Raw genomic sequence first — 23047 nt, 5'->3', positions numbered from 1 at the left:
AGAAACAAATCACCCTGAAGAGAGGTCAGCTACAAAAAATCACCTTGTAGAGAGATCAACTACAAACAAAACACTTTGCAGAGAGTTCAGCTACAAATAAATCAACCTTTAGAGCGATCAGCAACAAACAAATCAACTTGTAGAGAGATCATCTAGAAACAAATCAACCTGCAGAGAGAACAGCTAGAAACAAATCACCTTCTAGATAGTTCAGCTACAAACAAATTACCTTGTAGAGAGATCGGCTACAAACAAATCAACCTGCAGAGAGATCAGCTACACACAAATCAACTTGTAGAGATATCAGCTACAAATAAATCACCCTGTAGAGAGATCAGCTAGAAACTAGACACAATGTAAGGAGTTCAGCTACAAGCAAATCACCCTTTAGTGAGTTCAACTACAAACAAATCAACCTGCAGTGAGATCACCTACAAAAAAGCACCTTATACAGAGTTCAGTTACAAACAAAATACCCCGTAGAGAGATCAGCTAGAAGAATTCACCTTGTAGAGAGTTCAGCAAAAAAGAAACCACCATGTAGAGAGTTCAGCTACAAACAAATCACCCTGTAGAAAATTCAGTTACAAACAAATCACCCAGTAGAAAGATCAGCTAGAAGAAGTTACCTTGTAGAGAGTTCAGCTACAAAGAAACCATTTTGTAAAGAGTTCAGCTGCAAACAAATCACCTGTACAGAATTCAGCTACAAACAAATCACCCTGTAGAGAGATCAGCTAGAAGAAGTCACCTTGTAGACAGTTCAGCTACAAACAATTCACTATGTACAGAGATCAGTTAGAAGAAGTTTCCTTGTAGAAAGTTCAGCTACAAACAAATCACCCTGTAGAAAGATCAGCTGGAAGAATTCACCTTGTAGAGATGTCAGCTACAAAGAAACCACCATGTAGAGAGTTCAGCTGCAAACAAATCACCCTGTAGAAAATTCAGTTACAAACAAATCACCCAGTAGAAAGATCAGCTAGAAGAAGTTACCTTGTAGAGAGTTCAGCTACAAAGAAACCATTTTGTAAAGAGTTCAGCTGCAAACAAATCACCTGTACAGAATTCAGCTACAAACAAATCACCCTGTAGAGAGATCAGCTAGAAGAAGTTTCCTTGTAGAAAGTTCAGCTACAAACAAATCACCCTGTAGAAAGATCAGCTGGAAGAATTCACCTTGTAGAGATGTCAGCTACAAAGAAACCACCATGTAGAGAGTTCAGCTGCAAACAAGTCACCCTGTAGAAAATTCAGCTACAAACAAATCACCCTGTAGAAAGATCAGCTAGAAGAAGTTACCTTGTATAGAATTCAGCTACAAAGAAACCATTCTGTAAAGAGCTCAGCTGCAAACAAATCACCTGTACAGAATTCAGCTACAAACAAATCACCCTGTAGAGAGATCAGCTAGAAGAAGTTACCTTGTAGACAGTTCAGCTGCAAACAATTCACTCTGTACAGAGATCAGTTAGAAGGAGTTTCCTTGTAGAAAGTTCAGCTACAAACAAATCATCCTGTAGAAAGATCAGCTAGAAGAATTCACCTTGTAGAGATTTCAGCTACAAAGAAACCACCATGTAGAGAGTTCAGCTGCAAACAATTCACCCTGTAGAAAATTCAGCTACAAAGAAACCACCATGTAGAGAGTTCAGCTGCAAAGAAATCACCCTGTAGAAAATTCAGCCACAAGCAAATTGCCCTGTAGAAAGATTAGTTAGAAGAAGTTACCTTGTAGAGAGTTCAGCTACAAAGAAACCATTCTGTAAAGAGCTCAGCTGCAAACAGATCACCTATACAGAATTCAGCTACAAACAAATCACCCTGTAGAGAGATCAGCTAGAAGAAGTTACCTTGTAGAGAGTTCAGCTAACCCTGTAGAGAGATCAGCTAAAAGAAGAGTTACCTTGCAGATAGTTCAGCTGCAAACAATTCACCCTGTAGAGAGATCAGCTAGAAGAAGTCACCTTGTAGAGTGTTAAGTTACAAAGAAACCACCATGCAGAGAGTTCTGTAATAAATATATGTATTATATATATAACTTGTCCATATACTGATAAATTCAGAAATATTTAAAGTATTTAATATCTGCTTCATCTTTTCTTCTTCCTGTGGTAAAGAAAAAACGATAGGTTAAAAAAGCCCCAAAGCCGGCCTATGGCCGGCTTTGGGGTATAAAAATAGAAAAAGAAGTGAAATCTAATCAAAAACAGCCAAGCTGTAAAAAATGTGTGCAGCCCTCAAAAAGGCTATGGTGAAAAAAGATGTGAAATCCAAAGTGGCGGCCAAGAAATGGCTGTGATGGTAGGTTAATGGTAAAAATTTTAATAACTACAATTCAGGTGAATTTTGTGCCAAGATCAAGTGGCACCAAATTCACCTGAATTGTCGTTATTAAAATTTTTACCATTGTTTCACCACTTTAGCTATTCCCTTATTTCACTATTTTTTTCTTTTATCTCTTAATTTTTCTTTCTACTTGTTTGTTTACCATTTTATAACATGATTATGAGAAATAAACCTGTGCATAGTGCATTAAAAAAATGGTGCCAGAAATGTCATAAAAGTAATTTTGCATCAGAACATGTACCCCAAACAATCAATTATCATACAGTATGATAGCACTGTGTAGTAGGGACCACAAAGGAGTAGGCATGGCCCACGAAAGAACATCACCCAAAAACCAGCCTCAATTTTCCCTGACAATGATGAGCAGTATTGGTTAGGTAAAACTAAGCCCAAACAAGCTTTCAGATCGAGCTGAAACGCTTTCAAAAAGTTGCTACAGAATTTTAAAAAATAAATTATTTAACAGAATTTTCTATTGACTGACTGACTGAGTGACTGACTGAGTGATTGACTGCCTGATGCTTTCAGACAAGCGTAACTCGATAACGACTAAGGCTATGAGCTTGATTTTTTCACTTTTCGACGTCGCTTTGGCCCGAGAGGTGCCTTTTGGCATACCGTAGCATGTACAATGCATTCTTCATGGACTTACCAGTGTCCTCCTTTGTGTCCCATTTATCTTTGCTGACAGCAAAAAGTGTTAATTTGGTGATAGCACGTGATGGCTTCCCTTCGTAACAGAAATCGTCCGTATTTTTCATAGTGGCTGTTTTGATTGCAAAGGTGCTTTTCGTAAAGTTCTCAATTCACACTGCTGTGTAACTGGTTGAACATAGCTGACAACGAAGCATAATGGATACTTCACTTCTCAGATGATAATTGATATAGCTGGGATGCGCGGCACCATTTCAGATGCGATATGCGTAAGTTCACCAGTCATAATAATAATAATATTTACAAAAAAAGTTAACAAACAAGTACACAGAACAATTTGGAATTTTCAACTAGAGTAGGGACCATAGCACATCGATAAAAAGTACTGAAACAAGCTGGAGTAGTGCACAATATTAAATCACAGTAAAACAATAAGAAGTGTTATATCCCTACTGTGCTCAAGATACAGTACCATAATGGAAATGCACAGTAGGGATATAACACTTCTTATTGTTTTACTGTGATTTAATATCGTGCACTACTCCAGCTTATTTCAGTATTTTTTATCGATGTGGTATGGTCCCTAATCTAGTTTAAAATTCCAACTTTTTCTGTGTACTTGACTACTTGTGTAACAGAATGGGAGGTGGCTATTATGCTTTGTTTTCAGCTATGCTCTGCCTGCTACACAGAGTTACAAATGAAGAACAGTACAAGAAGCGTCTCTGAATCAATCCATTCACTATGGAAAATGGGGTGATAAGCATATTAGCCAACACAGCCACAAGGAAGTCGCAGTGGTACACATCAGGAGAGGTAAACGACCAGATGTGTTGTATTGAGGTTGGAGTGCTCCTGTCCTGGGGGTACACAGGTGGGTCTGCTATCACAGGTAAAATGCTCAGGGGTGACTGGGTGGTAAGAGCAGACCCCATGTTTACTGACAAGCCAAAACTGGGACACCGCATGTTTATGATGTATTGTGGATAGTATGTATACTTGTTCCACTCCAATGAATCACCCCGGGGCAGTAGGTACAGAGCTGGCTTCACTGACCAAGTGTAGTGCGAGTCTGCTTAATACGCATCCTGGTACTTTACCCGACCACCCCGGTGCAGAAGTGCAAGGCACCAAGTGTTGCCGTAAAGCGGTATGTTAATACTGTATTGTCTCAAATTACAGCCTGGGCATTTATTTCTTTCAAGCAATTTTTTACCCCGGCTACTAAACAAGACTGGTGACTATACGAGACCAGCATTTATAAAGCTGATCAGCATTAACGAGTCAACTTCATACCTTGCTGTTGTACTCTCCTGGAGTCTTCTTGATGTTTCCCTCAGTCTATTTGACAGATTCAAGCTTAAAAGGACTTCTATAAAATGTTCTTTACTTCATTGTTTATAACTCCGCCTGGAATTGTTAAAAATAATGACTGCACTAGGTGTTTATTTGAGACCTGGTGTTTATTCGAGACCCGATGTTTATTTTTGTTATGATGCTGTATACCCCCGGCAACTAAACAGGACAAGGCGACCAGCTGTAATACAGTGTTTCCTTAATGTACACCAAATTTCACAGCATTAAAGTTATGAATATGCATTTTATACTGGTTTTTGGTAAAGTGTGCAAAATGAAGAAAATTAGGACCCCTAAAAAATGAAGAAAAATTGAAGTAATTAAGCCAAACTTTGAGGTCTTGTACCATACTGTATTATTAGGAATGATGAAGAACTAGGCCTTTCCAGGCAAAAATATTACGCTAAAACCAGCCTCAACGTCCCTTCATACAGCTTGGCAGCATTGGTCAGGTACAGCCAAGCCCCAAAATGTCTTCGACAACCCCCAAAAGTTTCTATGGAATTTTAAAATATTTCTATTTGGGGCGAGCATGAGCGAGCCCCACAAATGGCAGTAGTCACTTGTACATCCGACCCATACGTCTGATCATTCCGGGTAGTGCTAAAAGCCGGAACGGAATGGAACGGAACGAGGCACGCGCCAAGTTAATAAATCGGTTTTGCAGATTGTACACCGTTTCTTACCATTACATAGTGACTAGAATTGTGCTGAAGTTAGTTTTCTTCTACTTGTAGGCATGCTAGAAATCGCTCGCTCGAAGTTTCTATTTAATGCCCACTGCATGAAAGCATTTTGCAATTACCTATGCTGAAAAACTATCATTTAACCTGCTACACTATTTTGCAAGCACCGTAAGCATATGATTCACAGCCACTAACATACACTAGGGTTTCCAACTCAAAATGAGAAGGTGCTTCCTTTTGTTGATTCTGGAGATTTTCATACAGACTGACCTTTAAGATAAAGTAAACAAGTGTTAGTTTGTTATTGGATTGCTTGTAGCATTTGGTGTCAGCATAATTTAATACACAAAAATATCCAAAAAGTGGCCATGTGACCAAAATACCATAATAAATTATTATAGCTACATTGGACAGCCTATTTGAAAATTCATTGTATTTTAAGGTGATCTAAGTCACAATTAGCATATTACATACCTCAATGAAGACTTCTACATTTTTTTTAGTGCTATAGCACATACTGTATAGCTGTATAATCGGATTGTTTGCCACGTGACCAATTTTTGGATATTAATTTTACAGTTAAAACTGCGCTGATATTGAAAACAAGAGACAGTTTAACAATAAATTGGTGCTTGTTTGTTATCTTAAAGGTCAGTCTATGTGAAATGAACCATAAACAATGAAAAGAGCTAAGGAATCATGCTATTTTCCAGTGGAAATCCTATATTATAAGATTTTTGGTCACGTAACCACTTTTTGGGTATTTACATGGTTTAAAATTATGCTGATATTGAATGCTACAAACAAATTAAATAACAAATTAACACTTGTTTCATTTATCTTAAAGGTCAGTCTGTGTGAAAATATCCAGTAACAACAAAAAGAAGCACCATCTTATTTTGAGTGGAAACCCTACATACACTGTGGTTAACTCTCGTAAAATTATTGCCCATGCTGGCAGACTTCAGAAAACCATCCTAGCTGTTACTAAAGAGTTGGACACGACTATAACATGAAAATACTACAGTAGTTTACCTTTTAGAATGATAAGGAAACAATTCTACATCAGAAGTTGATGGATTGGTAAGACCACAACATGCTACATGGCGGGCTTTAAATAGAAACTTTGAGAGTGCAATTTCTAGCTTGTATATAAGTAGAAGGAAATGAACTCTAGCACAATTCTAGTCACTGTGTGGCAGTTGAAAACAATGCAAAATCCGTCTACAACATTTTTTCTACTTGGCGCGTGCCCCAATTGGTTCCGTTCCGTTCCATTCCGTTCCGGCTTTTAGCACTACCCGATCATTCCCGAGAATTTACGTAACAAACATGGACAGCCCCACCCTGGGAGTGCTCAACTGTATGTACGACCGTACGTCTGACCATTCCCGAGAGTTTACGTAACGAACACGGATAAAAGCGCTACATGACTTAGAATTTGTCACTTGTCACTTGTCTCACAACTTATTCTTATATACATTGACGTGGACGAAGAAGACTGTCTAGGAAGGAGGCTGGAAGAGAACAAGACAGGTGGAGGAGGGAACACTGGCTGGTGAATGGTACGTGCGTCACGTTCACGAAAACTTCCTGTACGAAGAAGGCCATTATATTATATTGTTCAATTAGCAGTATTTGCACCACTTGGCTTAGAATTTGTCACGTGGGTTACAACTTCTTATCTACATAGACATGGACAAAGAAGATCGTCTTAGAAGAAGGCAGGGAGAGAATGAGACAGGGCGAGGACAGCAGCAGAAATTCCAGATGAAGCAGAAGCAAGTAGACACCTGATGGATGCCATGCACACTTGCAGAAGAGAGCATGCGGTTGGCCAATGAAACTGCAGAATACAGGAAGATAATTCCTAGCTGACTATGCTTCCACACAGCTATATACTGGCAGGCCACTGAGCCTCCCAACTTGAACTTTTTTCACCTTCCTCCAGCTATACCTCTAGAGTAGCCCGAGAATTTCTGTATGTATAGCTACAAGCACACACACACACACACACACACACACACACACACACACACACACACACACACACACACACACACGCACACACACACACTAAATGCTATTCATGGAAATATAGTTGATGCCGCATCACTTTTTACACAACTCAGGCTCACCCCATCATGCTTTTAGCATCTGTCTATTTTATGCTGGCTGACTGACTGACTAACTGACTGACCAATTAAAACTAACTAACTGATGCCTCCAGCCAAGCAAAACTCAACAATGGATAATGCTATACAGGATTGATTTCTTCACTGTTCAACATTATTTGTCCTGAAATGTGTCTTTTCGCCAGCTGCAGTATGTGCAATACGTACATGCATCATGGACTTGCCTTTGTTCTCCTTTGTGTTCCAGTTCTTTTTGCTGACAGTGCAATTAAGGTGCTGATTCAAGAAGTTACCTTTGGGCAATTTTTATCCAAATGGTGGGCAAGCATCAGCCACCCTTCTCACCACCCAACCACCCCCGAGCTTCTTGCAGTGGGCCAGTGCTCATCCCCCTCTCCAGGGTGAGTGGTCTCCACCTGTAATGGGAAACACATAGCAAAGCACAGTCAGTACCATATAACATGCTATGCACAATGCATAATCCCCATCAGTGGAAGCTTTAAGCAAACAGTAAATTGGGTTAGGGGCAACTGAGGGGTCACCGACGGCGATTAAGCAGAATAGTAGTAAACACACATGCAAGCCACATATTGGTAACAGATGCAATTGTGTACACACACACACACACACACACACACACACACACACACACACACACACACACACACACACACACCCACCCACACACATGCAATCTGAATATAAACCAGCGATGCAACTTGCAATGGTTGCGTGTGTAGGCATTAAAGACATGTATGTATCAAGTCATGCATGTAACAGTCATGCATTTAATATTCACACATGCAATAACACGCATGCAATAATCATGCATGCAATAATCATGCAGGCAAATAACATGCATGCAATAGTAGCGCATGACATGTAAATAACATACATGCGCATGCAATAATTATGCATGCAACAACATACATGCAAATAATATGCATGCAATAATCATGTATGCAACAACACACATGCAAATATCACACTTGCAAATAACACACAAGCAATGAGTATATATAATTGGTTTGACATAACCAATGCTTAGGGCGAAGCTTTGTGGGAGCCTGAATAAGTTTGCACAATGTGTTCCGTCAAACTAGCATAAGTATAGCCCATAACACATCCAAATTCTCTCCAAAAATCCCCTCCAGTTGCCCCTAGTGCTGGTATGAGATGGTTGATTTCATGATTGAAACAGTGACATGTTTTAACACAAAAATAATACTGGATGTGGAGTAGTTTAAAGTTGTCAGGTACACTGTTACGTCGCTTGAGTGTCCAGTTCCCATATTGGTTGACCAGAGGCATCTGTATGGGATAATAGTTCATAGATCTGGGATGTTAATGATGGCTCATGGTGAATGTAGGTAAAGTAAGCATTACTAGACCATTGACCTAGGCTTTTGATTAACCATGCATCCTGCAGCTGCTGCAGTGGTGGCTGCGCCCATGTGAAAGCTGTGTGAAGCATCCTGCAATTTGTTGAACCCGGCTTGGTGGAAGAGTTTGTGAAGTGTCTTGGTAGCAGCTGCACATGATACAGGATGGAATCTGCCAGCTTGGAATAGAGGGGTAGTTGGGACTACAATGCCAGAGAGTTTGTGGTAAAGTTCAAAGGCATGACATGGGAATGTTGATGACTTTGTCTTGAAAATTTTGACTCTGCAATCACAGTCTTGGATTGGTGCAGAATGATGGAAAAGGGATCAACTGCGAAAGTAACATCACACCAGCGGAGGTTGGTGTACTCACTAACCATTAGGAAGCCATAAAAGTTAAGGTGAAAGGACACCACAGCATCCATTGTGCATGGACAGTGTAAGGTGATTGGCGTAGCTGCTCCTTTAAGGTATGCATAACATTAACCGTGATGGGTAAGCATGTGCGCTGGTTGTCACCCTGCAGACATCTGATACCCCTGCGGTATAGTTGTAAGAGGTCATCCACAGTAGGATCAGGCATACCATATTCTATGTGGTTGAGGAAGATGGCCACTAGATATACTTTCAATAGTCTTATAAAACACAAGTTGGAATTCACGAGCACAAAAGTACTGGAGTGTCAGAGATGATGCTGGGACTGATGTAAGGGAGTATTGGCAAAATGACCAAAACTTTGCTAGTCCTGATTTGTATGGTTGTCTTGTTGACTTGGCAACACGATGATACCAGCATTGCAGGAGGTAGTTGTGAAGGTTTGAGTTGGCCATGCAGGGATGTGATTGGGGAGAATGTTGGCTTTGGGGAATAGCTTCCTGAATTTCTCTATCTGAAAATGAGATAGGGAATCAGCTGTATCATTGCATGCTCCAGGGACATGAATTACACATACATTGATGTTATTATTACTAGCACAAAAGTATAAGAAGCAAACCAAAGCCATGGTGTGAGGGGCACACGTAGAACCCCTGCTCCAGATATCGACAACACTAATCACAATGGAAGAGAATTTTTGTCGGGACCAAAAAGAGCCCCATATGTGGACTGCCAGTACTGTGGCAAATAATTCCTTCCATGTGATGTCCATTTCGCTTTGTAGTGGTGACCAGTACGCACTCCAATTATGTAGTCCAGAGGCATCCATGTAGAGGTGAAGGGCCAGTGAAGGTACTTATCTGGTATTCAGAATAGGACTTGTGCCCAACCATTTGGGCAAGTAATCCAACCACCATTGTAGGTCCAAATTTGCCTCAGTTGTTAGGCTGATGTGGTCATGTAAGCAAGACACAGTGTTGCTGAGGTTGATCATTCTGTGCAGGCAGATTCGTCTAGCTGGGAGCATGGTAAAGAGCAGACCTGAGGCCAAATGGCAAGCATGTGTCTATGAAGAATTGTTGTCACCAGCATATACCTAGTAGGTTGCAGTCATTTGGTCTGACCGATATCAAGCGAAAAGCGTTCTTAAGATCAATCTTACTCATTAGTGCTCCTGGGCCTAGTGCATTAAAGATTATGTTAGTGTCTTCTATGGTGCAATAGGATAATGAGTATAATTGTGGATCAATGTAATCATTTATGCTGTGTGCGAAAGGTGCTGAAAGGTGGTATATAATTCGCTACCCTCATTGTGCTTAGGCACAAGACCCAAACCAGAGGTGTGGAAGTTGGAGAGGGGTGGTTGGTCAAATGGACCAAGGATTTGTCTGGCTCTGCATTCATCTTTCAGAGTTGCATCAAGGACTTCAGGCTGCTGAGAGGCAGATTGTAGATTTGAAGCTAGGTAGGTGAACTGGGGGCCTGTGTAGCCAATTGCACAGAGCGTCAGTGTCTGGAACTGGGAGTGTCAGTGTCTGGGACTGGGGTTCTGGTGCACCAAACATGGATTTGGGAAAAAGAGTAGTGAAATCAATATACTCACCCTTAGCTATCTTTTCTTGAATCCTGGCCAGGGTGGTGGGTAAAGCAGGTTGGGGTAATGATGGTGTTGGTAGCATTGTTGTCAAAGGGGATGCATTAACTGGCTGGACTAAGGTGCGAGATGCTGCAAATTGTGATGAGATTGGGTTGGTTGGCTGGACTGGAACTGAAGCGGCTCACAGGCAGTCGTCCTCTATTGTATCCAAGATGGCTGTTATAACATTTGTGTCACCAGCACTTGTGCTCCAAGGATTTTGGGCTTGCTGGAGGAAGGTTGTAAGTTGGTTAAGGATTTGCTGAGGCAACACGGGAGTGCCATTCTCTTGCTGAGATGGTGGACTTTGTTGTGGATTGCTGGTAGTGACAGTTTGCTGGTGATTGGTGGCATCTCCCTGTATGCCATTGGTGACACCTGCTTGTGGGCATCTGCTTGTAGGTGGGAATGCACGCAATCAACCAGCGCAGCCTTATTTCCTGCGGTTTGCAACTTAAAGTGTTTCAAATGCAATTTTAGGGCTGCTACAGCTAGGGTGGTTAATTGAGCTTTTGATGTGACTTCAAGGCTGCATGGCGAGATGGGGCATGTTTCTTCTGATGTGGTGCGGCATGTAGCCAGCATGGCAGTAAATTACTATGGGGTGTTAACAAAATACACAACTTAATCAAGACACACGATAGTGTGTCGTGCGGCCCAAGAAGCCGGCGCGCCACACCGTGAATATATTAACAGGAAGAAAGAAAACGCAATTTTCACACCTATGTAGCTCTGTGATCCCTTATCCGATTGGAACCAAATTTGCTAGAGACGTGCCGCCCAGTTAGGGGAGTCTACATACTAAATTTGAAGAAAATCGCTCCAGCCATTTCCGAGATACGAGCGAACAAAATTTCGTTTTAATTTCTTCGTTTTTTTCTTCTACTTCTTCATTTCGCACACTTCGCAAAATCCGCCATAAAACACGAATGCGTGCTCGGATCGGGCTGAAATTTGGCACACTTAAAGGGCTCATTAAGGCGCATCTCTGTACCAACTTTGGTAGGAATCCGATGAACATTCACGGAGTTATTACCGATTATTTGCGTAAAATAAGGTCGAAGGTCTGTCACGCCTACAGGGTAAACCCCTTGGAGGAATCACTTGAAAATTGATATGTAGATGGAGCAAACATCGTAGGAGTGCCTTTTTGTGGTTTGAAAGGAATCGGAATAAAGACCATGGAGATATGACACAAAACCCAACCTGTGTCAAAATTACGCGATCGATTTTTATGAATAAAAAACTATTAGTTTTCGTGTCTACCAGGCAAACCGCTTAGAGCAACGAGCTGAAAATCAGTATGTAGCTGGAATAATCATCATGGAAAGTTCTTGCAGTAGTACAGAAGAATCGGATTACAAATCACTGAGTTATGATTCGAAAGGCAACTATGTGCAGCAAATGCGAGATCGAGATACTCTAATAGAACAGTCACCCTAATAAAGCATTCAGCTGCATGTATAATTTACTCAGTTATATTACATTGAAAGTTATTCTGTAGGGAATTCAGCTACAAACAAGTCACCCTGTAGTCAGATCAGCTAGAAGAAGGTACCTAATAGAGAGTTCAGCTACAAAGAAGCCATCATGTAGAGAGTTCAGCTGAAATAAATCACCTTGTAGAGAATTCAGCTACAAACAAATTGCCCTGTAGAGAGATCAGCTAGAAGAAGTTACCTTGTAGAGAGTTCAGTTACAAAGAAACAATCATGCAAAGAGTTTAGATGCAAACAAATCACCTAGTACTCAGAAAGTTCCGCTATGAACAGATCACACTATAGAGAGTTCAGTTAGAAACAAGTCATCCTGTAGAGAGATCAGCTAGAAGAAGTCACATTGTAGAGAGTTCAGTTACAAAGAAACAATCATGCAAAGAGTTTAGCTGCAAACAAATCACCCAGTAAAAACTTCCGCTATGAACAGATCACACTGTAGAGAGTTCAGTTAGAAACAAGTCATCCTGTAGAGAGTTCAGCTAGAAGAAGTTACATTGTAGAGAGTTCAGCTACAAACAAATCACCCTGTAGATAGTTCAGCTAGAAACAAGTCACCCTGTAGAGAGATCAGCTAGAAACAAGTCACCCGTAGAGAGTTCAGCTAGAAGAAGTTACATTGTAGAGAGTTCAGCTACAAAGAAACCACCATGTAAGAGAGTTCAGCTGCAAACAAATCACCTGTAGAGAGTTCAGCTAGGAACAAGTCACCCTGTACAGAGATCAGCTAGAAACAAGTCATCCTGTAGAGAGTTCAGCTAGAAGAAGTTACATTGTAGAGAGTTCAGCTACAAACAAATCACCCTGTAGATAGTTCAGCTAGAAACAAGTCACCCTGTAGAGAGATCAGCTAGAAACAAGTCACCCGTAGAGAGTTCAGCTAGAAGAAGTTACATTGTAGAGAGTTCAGCTACAAAGAAACTACCATGTAGAGAGTTCAGCAGCAAACAAATCGCCCTGTAGAGAATTCAGCTACAAACAAATCACCCTGTAGAAAGATCAGCTAGAAGAAGTTACCTCGTAGAGAGTTCAGCTAGAAACAAATCACCCTGTAGAGAGTTCAGCTAGAAACAAGTCACCCTGTAGAAAGATCAGCTAGAAACAAGTCACCCTGTAGAGAGTTCAGCTAGAAGAAGTTACATTGTAGAGAGTTCAGCTACAAAGAAACTACCATGTACAGAGTTCAGCTGCAAACAAATTGCCCTGTAGAGAATTCAGCTACAAACAAATCACCCTGTAGAAAGATCAGCTAGAAGAAGTTACCTTGTAGAGAATTCAGCTAGAAACCAATCACCCTGTAGAGAGTTCAGCTAGAAACAAGTCACCCTGTAGAGAGTTCAGCTAGAAGAAGTTACATTGTAGAGAGTTCAGCTACAAAGAAACTACCATGTAGAGAGTTCAGCAGCAAACAAATCGCCCTGTAGAGAATTCAGCTACAAACAAATCACCCTGTAGAAAGATCAGCTAGAAGAAGTTACCTTGTAGAGAGTTCAGCTAGAAACAAATCACCCTGTAGAGAGTTCAGCTAGAAACAAGTCACCCTGTAGAAAGATCAGCTAGAAACAAGTCACCCTGTAGAGAGTTCAGCTAGAAGAAGTTACATTGTAGAGAGTTCAGCTACAAAGAAACTACCATGTACAGAGTTCAGCTGCAAACAAATTGCCCTGTAGAGAATTCAGCTACAAACAAATCACCCTGTAGAAAGATCAGCTAGAAGAAGTTACCTTGTAGAGAATTCAGCTAGAAACCAATCACCCTGTAGAGAGTTCAGCTAGAAACAAGTCACCCTGTAGAGAGATCAGCTAGAAACAAGCCACCCGTAGAGAGTTCAGCTAGAAGAAGTTACATTGTAGAGAGTTCAGCAGTTTAGCTGCAAACAAATCGCCCTGTAGAGAATTCAGCTACAAACAAATCACCCTGTAGAAAGATCAGCTAGAAGAAGTTACCTTGTAGAGAGTTCAGCTACAAACAAACCACCCTGTAGAGAGTTCAGCTACAAACAAGTCATCCGGTAGAGAGATCAGCTAGAAGGGTCACCTTGCAGAGAGGTCAGCTACAAAGAAATCACCCTGCTTCATCTTTTCTTCTTCCTGTAGTAAAGAAAAAATGACAGGTTAAAAAGCCCTAAAGCCGGCCATAGGCCAGCTTTGGGGTATACAAATACAAAAAGAAATGAAATCTAATCCAAAACAGCCAAGCTGTAAAAAAAGAGTGCGGCCCTGAGAAAGGGTATGGTGAAAAAAGATGTGAAATCCAAGGTGGCGGCCAAGAAATGGCTGTGATGGTAGGTTAATGGTAAAAATTTTAATAACAACAATTCAGGTGAATTTGGTGCCCCTTGGTCTTGGCACAAAATTCACCTGAATTGTCGTTATTAAAATTTTTACCATTAACCTACCGTCACAGCCATTTCTTGGCCGCCACCTTGGATTTCACATCTTTTTTCACCATAGCCTTTCTCAGGGCCGCACTCTTTTTTTACAGCTTGGCTGTTTTGGATTAGATTATTAACAACACAAACAATAATAAGCGTATGTGAAATCGGTGAATTCGTTGGTGTCCAAGGAGGAAAACTTTTGTTCTTGACGTTCAGGCAGCAGGGGCTATCGTTAGTGGAAGGTGTCACCAAGTGTTGTATCCCGGGTTCAGTAACAGCAAATGGTCTAGCATTCTACCACATTGTGAATCAATGTTTCTGAAGTACCTCAAGCTGAGGAATAGTCCCACAAAAACACCTTACAAAGTTTTCCAACCAGGAAGATTATCACACTACAACGGCGGGGTTACTCACGAGAGACAATGCGGCACGTGAGCTTAATGACTTGGTAAGCTGCTCTACACTCTTGCTAAGTATCCCACGTGAACTTGATAGCTTGCCAGTCTGGTTATGCTCTTGATAACTGCTGCTGTGTACCAGGAATGTTAGCTTCAATTTATTGGTGAACAATGAATTACATTAAACATTTGTTATGAAGAACATTTAAATTGAAAAAGACTAATTTTTTGTTACACTTGCAGTGTGAACCACTTAATAAAATAACATAGTTGGTCTGGTCTGTGTATATGCGGTAGTGGAAAAAATGGAATGCAAAAGAGGAGTGATGCATGCATTATAGCTGCTGCAGTTGGTGAAAAAGCATGTCTCAGGCCAAACAGTGAAGAAACCAAAATGGCTTGAGGCATCAGTTAGTCAGTCAGTCATTCAGTTAGCAGAAAACTCAGTCAAACTTTTAAATTCCATGGAAACGTAAGAGTTTAGGATCACTCTGCAGGCATTTTTGGCTTGATTATACCTAACCAATACTTCCAAGCTGTGATGAAGGAAAATGAGACTGGTTGTAGGGTGATATATTTGACCAGAAAAGCCTAATCCTTTATAATCTAGTATCATACTGTATATTGTATTGCATGCTTATTTGACTCTTTGTTAATATTATTGTAATGCTCTACTAGAGCACACATTTTTAAAGGATTTATAGAATGCTAATAGATTGTTCTAGAACAATCTAGAATTTCCATTGGTAGATTTATGAAGTCATAAACTTGTATTATTAAGCAGACGTAAACTAGAACTTTTCTTTAAGAAGAGGAAACAAACAAAGAAAAAAATGAAACTTTGGCTGCTCATATCATGGGAATGCCAATGATGAATTCAGATCGTATTTAATGTATGACCTACCTTATATGATGGGCAGCTATAATAAAATGGCATGTTTCGGAGAAGGGCCCATGGAGCTATGCATGCATGAAAATTATGTTTACTTTCTTCCTGTCATGTGGTGCACCAACTTCTTGGTCACATAAGTTTTGACAGAGAGAGAGTTTTATTGTTTAATGGTGAAAACTTTGTTGTCTGCCGTATGTTGTGTATAGGGACCCGCCAATTATGCTAGCATAATTATGAGCATAATAGGTGCCTGAAAGCATTGAGCATAATGCTAGCATAATAGGAAGAATATTTGAGCCATACTACAAATTCTTAAATACATATCACAGAAAAGATCAATATACTAATAGAACAGTCAATAACTCTAATAGAACAATCAGGTAGCCGACTGTTGATTTGGTTGATTTTTATTAATTTGTGAAAATTCACAAATTGTTTTATTACCGTACGCAAGGAAATTTTGACGTCAGAAAAATTTGGTGAATTTGACAAATCGGTTTAATTTGTCAAATTTAAATTCGTCAAACATTTATAAGTGCCTTTAAAAGTACAGGTTTTGTCTACAATTTCTTGCCATTCGTCAAAATTTTATTCGTCAAATCTGCTGAAGTGTAAATTCGTCAAATTTTTCTTACATCAAAATTTCCTTGTGTACAGTAGAGTATATCAATCTTTTCTGTCACATGCATTTTGAAGAGCATAGATGTGCTTCAACCACTTATTATGTGCCCATAACTGCAAATTTATTAGCAAAACATGGGAAATGAGGCAGAAAGCTTGAGCATAATTTGAGCATAATAGGTAAAAGTTTGAGCAGTGTAGCATAGCATAATAGGTAAAAATTTGAACATAATAGGTGGGTCCCTAGTTATGTAGTTGCTGTTATAACATTATTGCATCACTCAAAAAATTGCTGTTGAGTATCATGCCTTTCACAGAGTTGCATGTCATTCAAAGCACAATTATCTGATGGTACTATTTTCATAGGTACTATGAATACAACTACCAGTATTACCACTAATACTCCAATTCCTGCTGCTACCACTACAATGTCTGGATCCATTAATATTACTCCCACATCTACTACTATTATGTTTACTACATCACCTGCCACTTCTTCAAGTTCAAGTAGTTCAAGTGGTTCTACCAACATTGGTGCTATAGTGGCTCCCATTATTGTCATTATAGTAGTAGCAGCTGTTGTAGTGGTGTTGTTGATAGTGTTCATCTGGTGGAGAAGAAGAAACAAATATCATACATATGATGACACTACTAACCTCAGCAAAGATGCCCCTTACTACTCCACTGTCAAACACTCCTCTTCTGTACAAAATGATGACTACTATGATAACCCAAAAGAAATGAAGCCAAATTCTAATGGTGATAAAAAGCCTACAATGGTATATGCTGTTCCTAACAAGGGAGAGAAAAAAGAGAAGAGAAAGAGTGCTGAACTGGGAAAGAGATTAAGTATTGACTTTAAATACAAACCTCAACGTTCACCAGAAATGCCAGTCCGCTCACGAGAACAAACTTTATCTTTGATAAATCCTGACTATGAACATAAAATGGAGTTGGATATTTATGCTGCCCCTGATATTCCTGAGCGCACAGAGGCTAGTTCGATATTTGATGAAATTGAAGATGATCCTATTTATAGTGAAGCCATTAACCCAAGTGCCATTATGAGTGGAAGGTCACATGGTAGTGCTATACTAGGGGATATCCTTTGCCCATATGCTTCTATCTATGCTGACCCTATGCCACTGGACAAATCTGAAGGCCCTCCTATTGTGTCTAACAAGAACATTGAAACACTTCATCAATTAGGAACTGGGCAATTTGGGGAAGTCTTACTGGCTAACACCGTCGGGCTCAGTAACCAGTACCTTGGTATAGGCAACAGTACCAACAGCAGTATCTCCATCAAGGTGGCTGTGAAAACACTGAAGGCTGATCCTACTGATGAAGTACAAAAGTCATTTGAGAAAGAGATCAAGTTCATGTCACGACTGAAGGATGATAATGTTATTAGACTGTTGGGAATTTGCGCTACTGGCACACCATTCATAATGATGGAGTATATGGAGAATGGAGACCTCAACCAGTACTTGCAGCAGTTTGAATTTACATCAGAAACAGAGAAGCTACCTGGTCCAGATGAGATCACCCTTACTGCCTTAGTATACATGTCATTCCAGATAGCCAGTGGCATGAAGTATCTTTCTTCTCGCAAGTTTATCCATCGTGACCTGGCTACCAGAAACATCTTAGTTGGGGTAGACTACACTGTCAAGATTGCTGATTTTGGTATGAGTCAGAACCTCTACTCTGCTTACTATTACAAAGTTGGTGGTCGTATTGTACTACCGATTCGTTGGATGGCTTACGAGTGTTTCTTTGGCAAGTTCTCAATCAAAACAGATGTGTGGGCATATGGTATTACTCTTTGGGAGATTTTCACACTGTGCAAGTTTCAACCATTCTATGAGCTTTCAGATCAGCTGATGATTGAGGATGCCATCAAGGGAAAGGATAGAATGACACCAGCACAACCTGAAATCTGCCCCAATGATGTGTACACCATTATGAAAAGCTGTTTCCCACATGAACCATCTGAGAGGGCAGGATTTGATGTACTGTGTGATCGGTTGAACAATTTTTACTCCAGCCTTTTGTAGAACCCTTTGAGTTGCAATTTTTGAATTAGTAAATCAAAGCTACATTGTACACTGTAGACTACATAGATAACATGCACCTCTATTTTTTGTACCCTTTCAGAATTTTTTGTAGTATAGTAAGTAGTGTACTGGTAAAACTTCAGTCAACTTTATTCCAAGTATGCAATTGGGTGATTTTCTTAAGATAAACAGGAAAAATATGTTGCATGGAAATCTCAGGACAATCAATACATTCAATTAGCTTAACACCCTGACAATGCAATGTATAAGGTCAAACAAAAATATTCAAGATTAGATAGCATTGTGTGTTTCCAAATCTGTATCCTTGTATAAAAAGTCTAATCAGACAACAAATTTCTGAAAATCATTTATCTTGCAGTATTAATTGATTAATGATTAATCATGTAAATCAAGTATGCGCAGAACAGCTTATATTGATCTAATTTAATTCCCTGACAGCAGTGCTTAAGACCTATTCAAACTGTTACAGATCAATCTTTAATCAATAAAAAGAGCATGACAAAATATCTGGGCCAATATATCTTGGATGATGATCTACGGAAAATTCCCAGTGAAAATCAGAGCTACCAAGATTGCTTGTTACATTAGGCTTGCAAAAATGCCTTGTATAAGATCAGATGCAGAGTATTTAGCATTTAGGGCACTATACCATATCATAGTGAACTAAATAGGTAATAAGTAGTTCAAATAATGGAAGTGAGAAAGAAGCTGGTTGGTATTAATCCAGAAAATCAAGTTGTGAACAATTTGATATAGAGTAATACCATATTCCTACCATTCATACTACCACACATATATTATGTACCTGATCATAACCAAGATGATCATATTTAAAAAAATTTTTTTCTCAATTACAACATGTACAGTGGATATGTCATTTGACTTACAATCCAAATCTAGTCATAACCTACTTTTTATTAAGACACACGATAGTGTGTCATGCGGCCCAAGAAGCCGGCGCGCCACACCGTGGGTATATCAAGGGGGTGACACACAGGCACTCACTGTAGGTAGATCTGCGACCGCGGTCTAACTCAAAGGTCAAGGCCACCAAAATCGTGCCAATTCAACGGTCAAGGGTAAAAGCTTCCAACCCACAATCGAAAAGTGCTGAAAAATCGTCGCTAAGTCACCGGTCAAAGGTCGAAAAAGGCTCTTAGTCACAAGTCAAAGCGAAATTTCGGCCGGTAAAGACTTTGACCGCGGTCGCAGATCTACCTACAGTGTGTACCTATGTGACACTCCCTTGTATATTGACAGGAAGAAAGAAAACGTCATTTTCACACCTTTGTATTTCGGTGATCCCTTATCCGATTGAAACCAAATTTGCTACAGAGTTGCTCGCCAGCCATGCAGGGGAGTCTACATTCCAAATTTGAAGAAAATCGCTCTAGCCATTCCCCTAGTAATAGTTTTCCCCTTGTAGCTAGCTGTAGTTTATGTAGTTGTAATAGTTGTTTATAATCAAGATGTTAGGCGCAATCTGTGAATTCGCGCAGTTTATAAATTACGCTGCGCATTTTGTGAATTCATAAAATGCGCAACAATTTATAAATTGCGCAGCTTGAATGAGGACACGGTGCGGGCCAATTTTTTTTTTGGGCCCACTTCTGACTTAGAAAATTTTTCTCGTTTGGTGAATTTACCGTTTTTGTTTGTTTTACGTAAAGTCACATTACTCAGGGGGTTGGTGAATCTCGGGGACAAAACCCTCGAATCAACCCAGCTGGGTTCCTCGAGGTTCTTCTTCTCAAGTGATGTAGCGAAGTCAAGGAGCGAATTATACAGGCAGCTAGTCTTACTACAGTAGGTGAAGATTTCCTTTGCCAACTCACAACACACGAGATGACTGAAACAGATTCGCCATGGGCTGAACTTGCTGGGAGTGGAGGAAATGAAGGCTATAAGAACATGAAATAGTGAACACTGAATATATCTATATGGTATGATAGTGTAAACTGCAATTGTTGGTTAGTTGGATTTCCTGAGACTGCATGAGTAGCTATCTTCATTTGGTATGTCAGTCATTCAGTGTCCAGTTCAGGTGACCCCACCAAAAGCACAGCTAAGTTTGCATCATTTACTCAGGTGAATTGGCAGGGAAGCACTCATTTTTTTGTGGGTCCACTTCTGAGTTAGAAAATTTTTACATTTTGTGAATTTACCGTTTTTGTTTGTTTTACGGAAGTCACATTGTTCAGGCATAGATTATATATTCCCCACCTAGGGAATATATAATCGGATCATCGATAAAACACGATCATGGGAGATTTAAAGTAGTCCTAACGCATACCCTAACTCAAATCCTACTAACCCGGTTTCCTAACCTAACCTAATCCTAATCTAGCTCCTAACCTAATCTGACATGATCGTGCTTTATCATTGATCCTATATAATCTATGGCTTGCCATTTTCTAATCCTTTTAGTGTGCACATGCAGTACTAGTTTCAGTAGTAGGTGTTCCAGAAGCAGTTCCATTGGGAGCTATAACATATACCATTATTCTATTGTAATCCAATACTATAGTGCTGCTGTGGTGAAACTTTATGTTTACTAAAGGAGATCGGTCATGCATCATAGTCCCGGGCATGTCTATGCTTGTATTACTGTATGTTAGAAGTGGTGCTGCTAATCACGTATTTGAATAATTGTTATGTGGTTGGCATATTTGATGACACAATGTGTATTAATATTGCAGATGACACTGGAGCTGAAGGCAAAGACCTGCTTCAAGGCAGGCATCTGATGACACAGCTGAAAGACGAACTAAGGAATGAGACGGGTATCACCAAATAGCCGAGCTTAACCTTACAGTGTAAGGGGGTGGGGCTAGACTGATGATAGTCATGTGAGACAGAGATAGTGATTAGTGGTTTTCTACAATGTTGCAGGACAACTTGCTAATCTCAAAAACATTGTTGCTCCCAGAGCAACCTGCTACCAGTACCCCTAATGTGTAAATAGTCATTAGGAGGAGAGTAGTAAAGCTGTTACTAGTTGGTGGAACATTTCTTGAGACTTGTAGCGGTGTGAAGTTGTCTTTGTTGTTGTTGTACAGGGGAATGTGTCACTGAAGGAACAACTAGAAGTAGCAAGTTAGTGAGTGAAGAAGCCAGTGAGTATAATCTGTTAACTTGGCTGGCCTCACTATGGTGTAGTGTATGGCAAACGGACATTGAGTTTGGGTCAAAATTTGTGGACTTTTTAAGTGGGTGGTTACGTTATGCAAGTCACACTTTGTTTACCACAAGGCCACACTGTACGTGAGGAGGGAGAGGTGCACAAACAACGTACAGCAGTAAAAGTGGTCAATCCACAAGGGGACACAGATAAGAAGGTGTGTACTCTGCTGTCATGTGACATCACATGAGCTTATATGACATCATCACAGGAACTAGAAGACAAGATCAATCTGCTACAATAACTGGAAGAAGCTCAAAAGAAAATGGTAATTAGCATTGACGTCTTTAAACTTCAAGCTATTCTGATTGGTTGTTAGGAAGAGAGAGCTAGTCAGGTACAACAGATAATGACTTGAATTAGACAGCAAAGAGAGGTGCGTGATCTTATCATTTCTGTGTGATACAGTGGAACTTCTCTTCCTTTGTGCTGGCGTAAACTATAAAGTATAATTATTCTCTTGTATAGAGGGGTTCTGCTGTAGTGTTTTGGGTGTTGTGTGGCTGTAATAAAATGAGTGAACCCACTATGACAAATACGGTCATGTCACTAGGCCAAGAGTTGTAAGACCACTTCAATATAGTGACCTTGTCAAGTATATAGGTCCCAAACACAACTGAGATGTACTTCATGACCTCATTTATAAGACTACCTCAATATACAGTAGTGACCGTGTCAAGTATATAGGTCCCAATTGGTGTTTAACTTGGTCCGTTGTTGGGACATGAAACTCGTGCACTGTATTAATGACCACTCCTATGATATCTTTATTGTGGCAGCAGTTGGTTTGTTAGTAGTGCTATATGGGAAGGCTATGATAAAAAGAATTTTTGTGGGTGTTTTCAACTATACTATAAGCTAACAAAGCCATTGTCTAGCAAACCGTTTTGTGCAGCATATCGATACTGTTGCCACTGCTGTGACAAATCGCATGGTACAAAATAAAGGTGATATGTGGGAACCAGTTACTTGTGTATTATCTTGTGAGGTTGTGTGATCTTGTCACAGGTGTTGACTGTGGTATTTCATAATGAGATGAATTGTGATGTTACCATAACCTTAAAGAGTTCTACTTCATCAGTGAAGAAAACTAATGACGCCATGGAAACAGGTGGCATGTACAAGTGAGTACATGCTACAGTATGTAACCAGTCATGTTCATTTATCTGTCTGTCTTTCCGTCCATCACAGGACAAACCTATACTGAGTCTACTGACATTCAAGAAATACCTCAGATCATTATTTAACACAATATTTAAATTTGAGTCAGTGTACAATACATATGTGACCGGATTTGCGAAAAGGTACCTTTTTCACACACAAAATTTGACCCATTTTTTGAACTTTAAGGCTTCATAACTTTTTGATCATGGCATATAATTGCTTGAAATTTTCAATGATTGTAACTACAGTATCTGGCTACATTTG

General features: G+C 39.9%; 1 protein-coding gene and 1 long non-coding RNA gene across 3 annotated transcripts in view; both read left to right on the top strand.

Moving 5' to 3' along the window:
- The window catches only part of LOC136266321 (class II receptor tyrosine kinase-like), a 34731-nt gene extending 16153 nt beyond the window's left edge, over positions 1–18578 (top strand). The window contains exon 4 of the mRNA XM_066061331.1: positions 16724–18578. Coding sequence (XP_065917403.1) covers positions 16724–18417 — 1694 coding nt within the window. The 3' untranslated portion in view covers positions 18418–18578. The remainder of the gene's footprint in view (positions 1–16723) is intronic.
- A 1443-nt stretch (positions 18579–20021) lies between these two features.
- LOC136267366 (uncharacterized) lies at positions 20022–22903 on the top strand. 2 transcript variants are annotated; one of them, XR_010706660.1, is made up of 6 exons: positions 20022–20381; positions 21138–21776; positions 21831–21887; positions 21939–21995; positions 22628–22743; positions 22811–22903. It is a non-coding gene; the product is annotated as an uncharacterized lncRNA (long non-coding RNA). The 2 variants fall into 2 exon arrangements; XR_010706659.1 differs by having other exon boundaries at positions 20022–20526.
- Positions 22904–23047: the final 144 nt, after the last annotated feature.

This window comes from Dysidea avara, chromosome 9 (genome assembly GCF_963678975.1).
Source record: "Dysidea avara chromosome 9, odDysAvar1.4, whole genome shotgun sequence".
NCBI classification, from domain to species: Eukaryota; Metazoa; Porifera; class Demospongiae; order Dictyoceratida; family Dysideidae; genus Dysidea; species Dysidea avara.
Note: the sequence above shows the minus strand (reverse complement) of the source record. Positions and strands in the feature narration are given on the sequence as shown.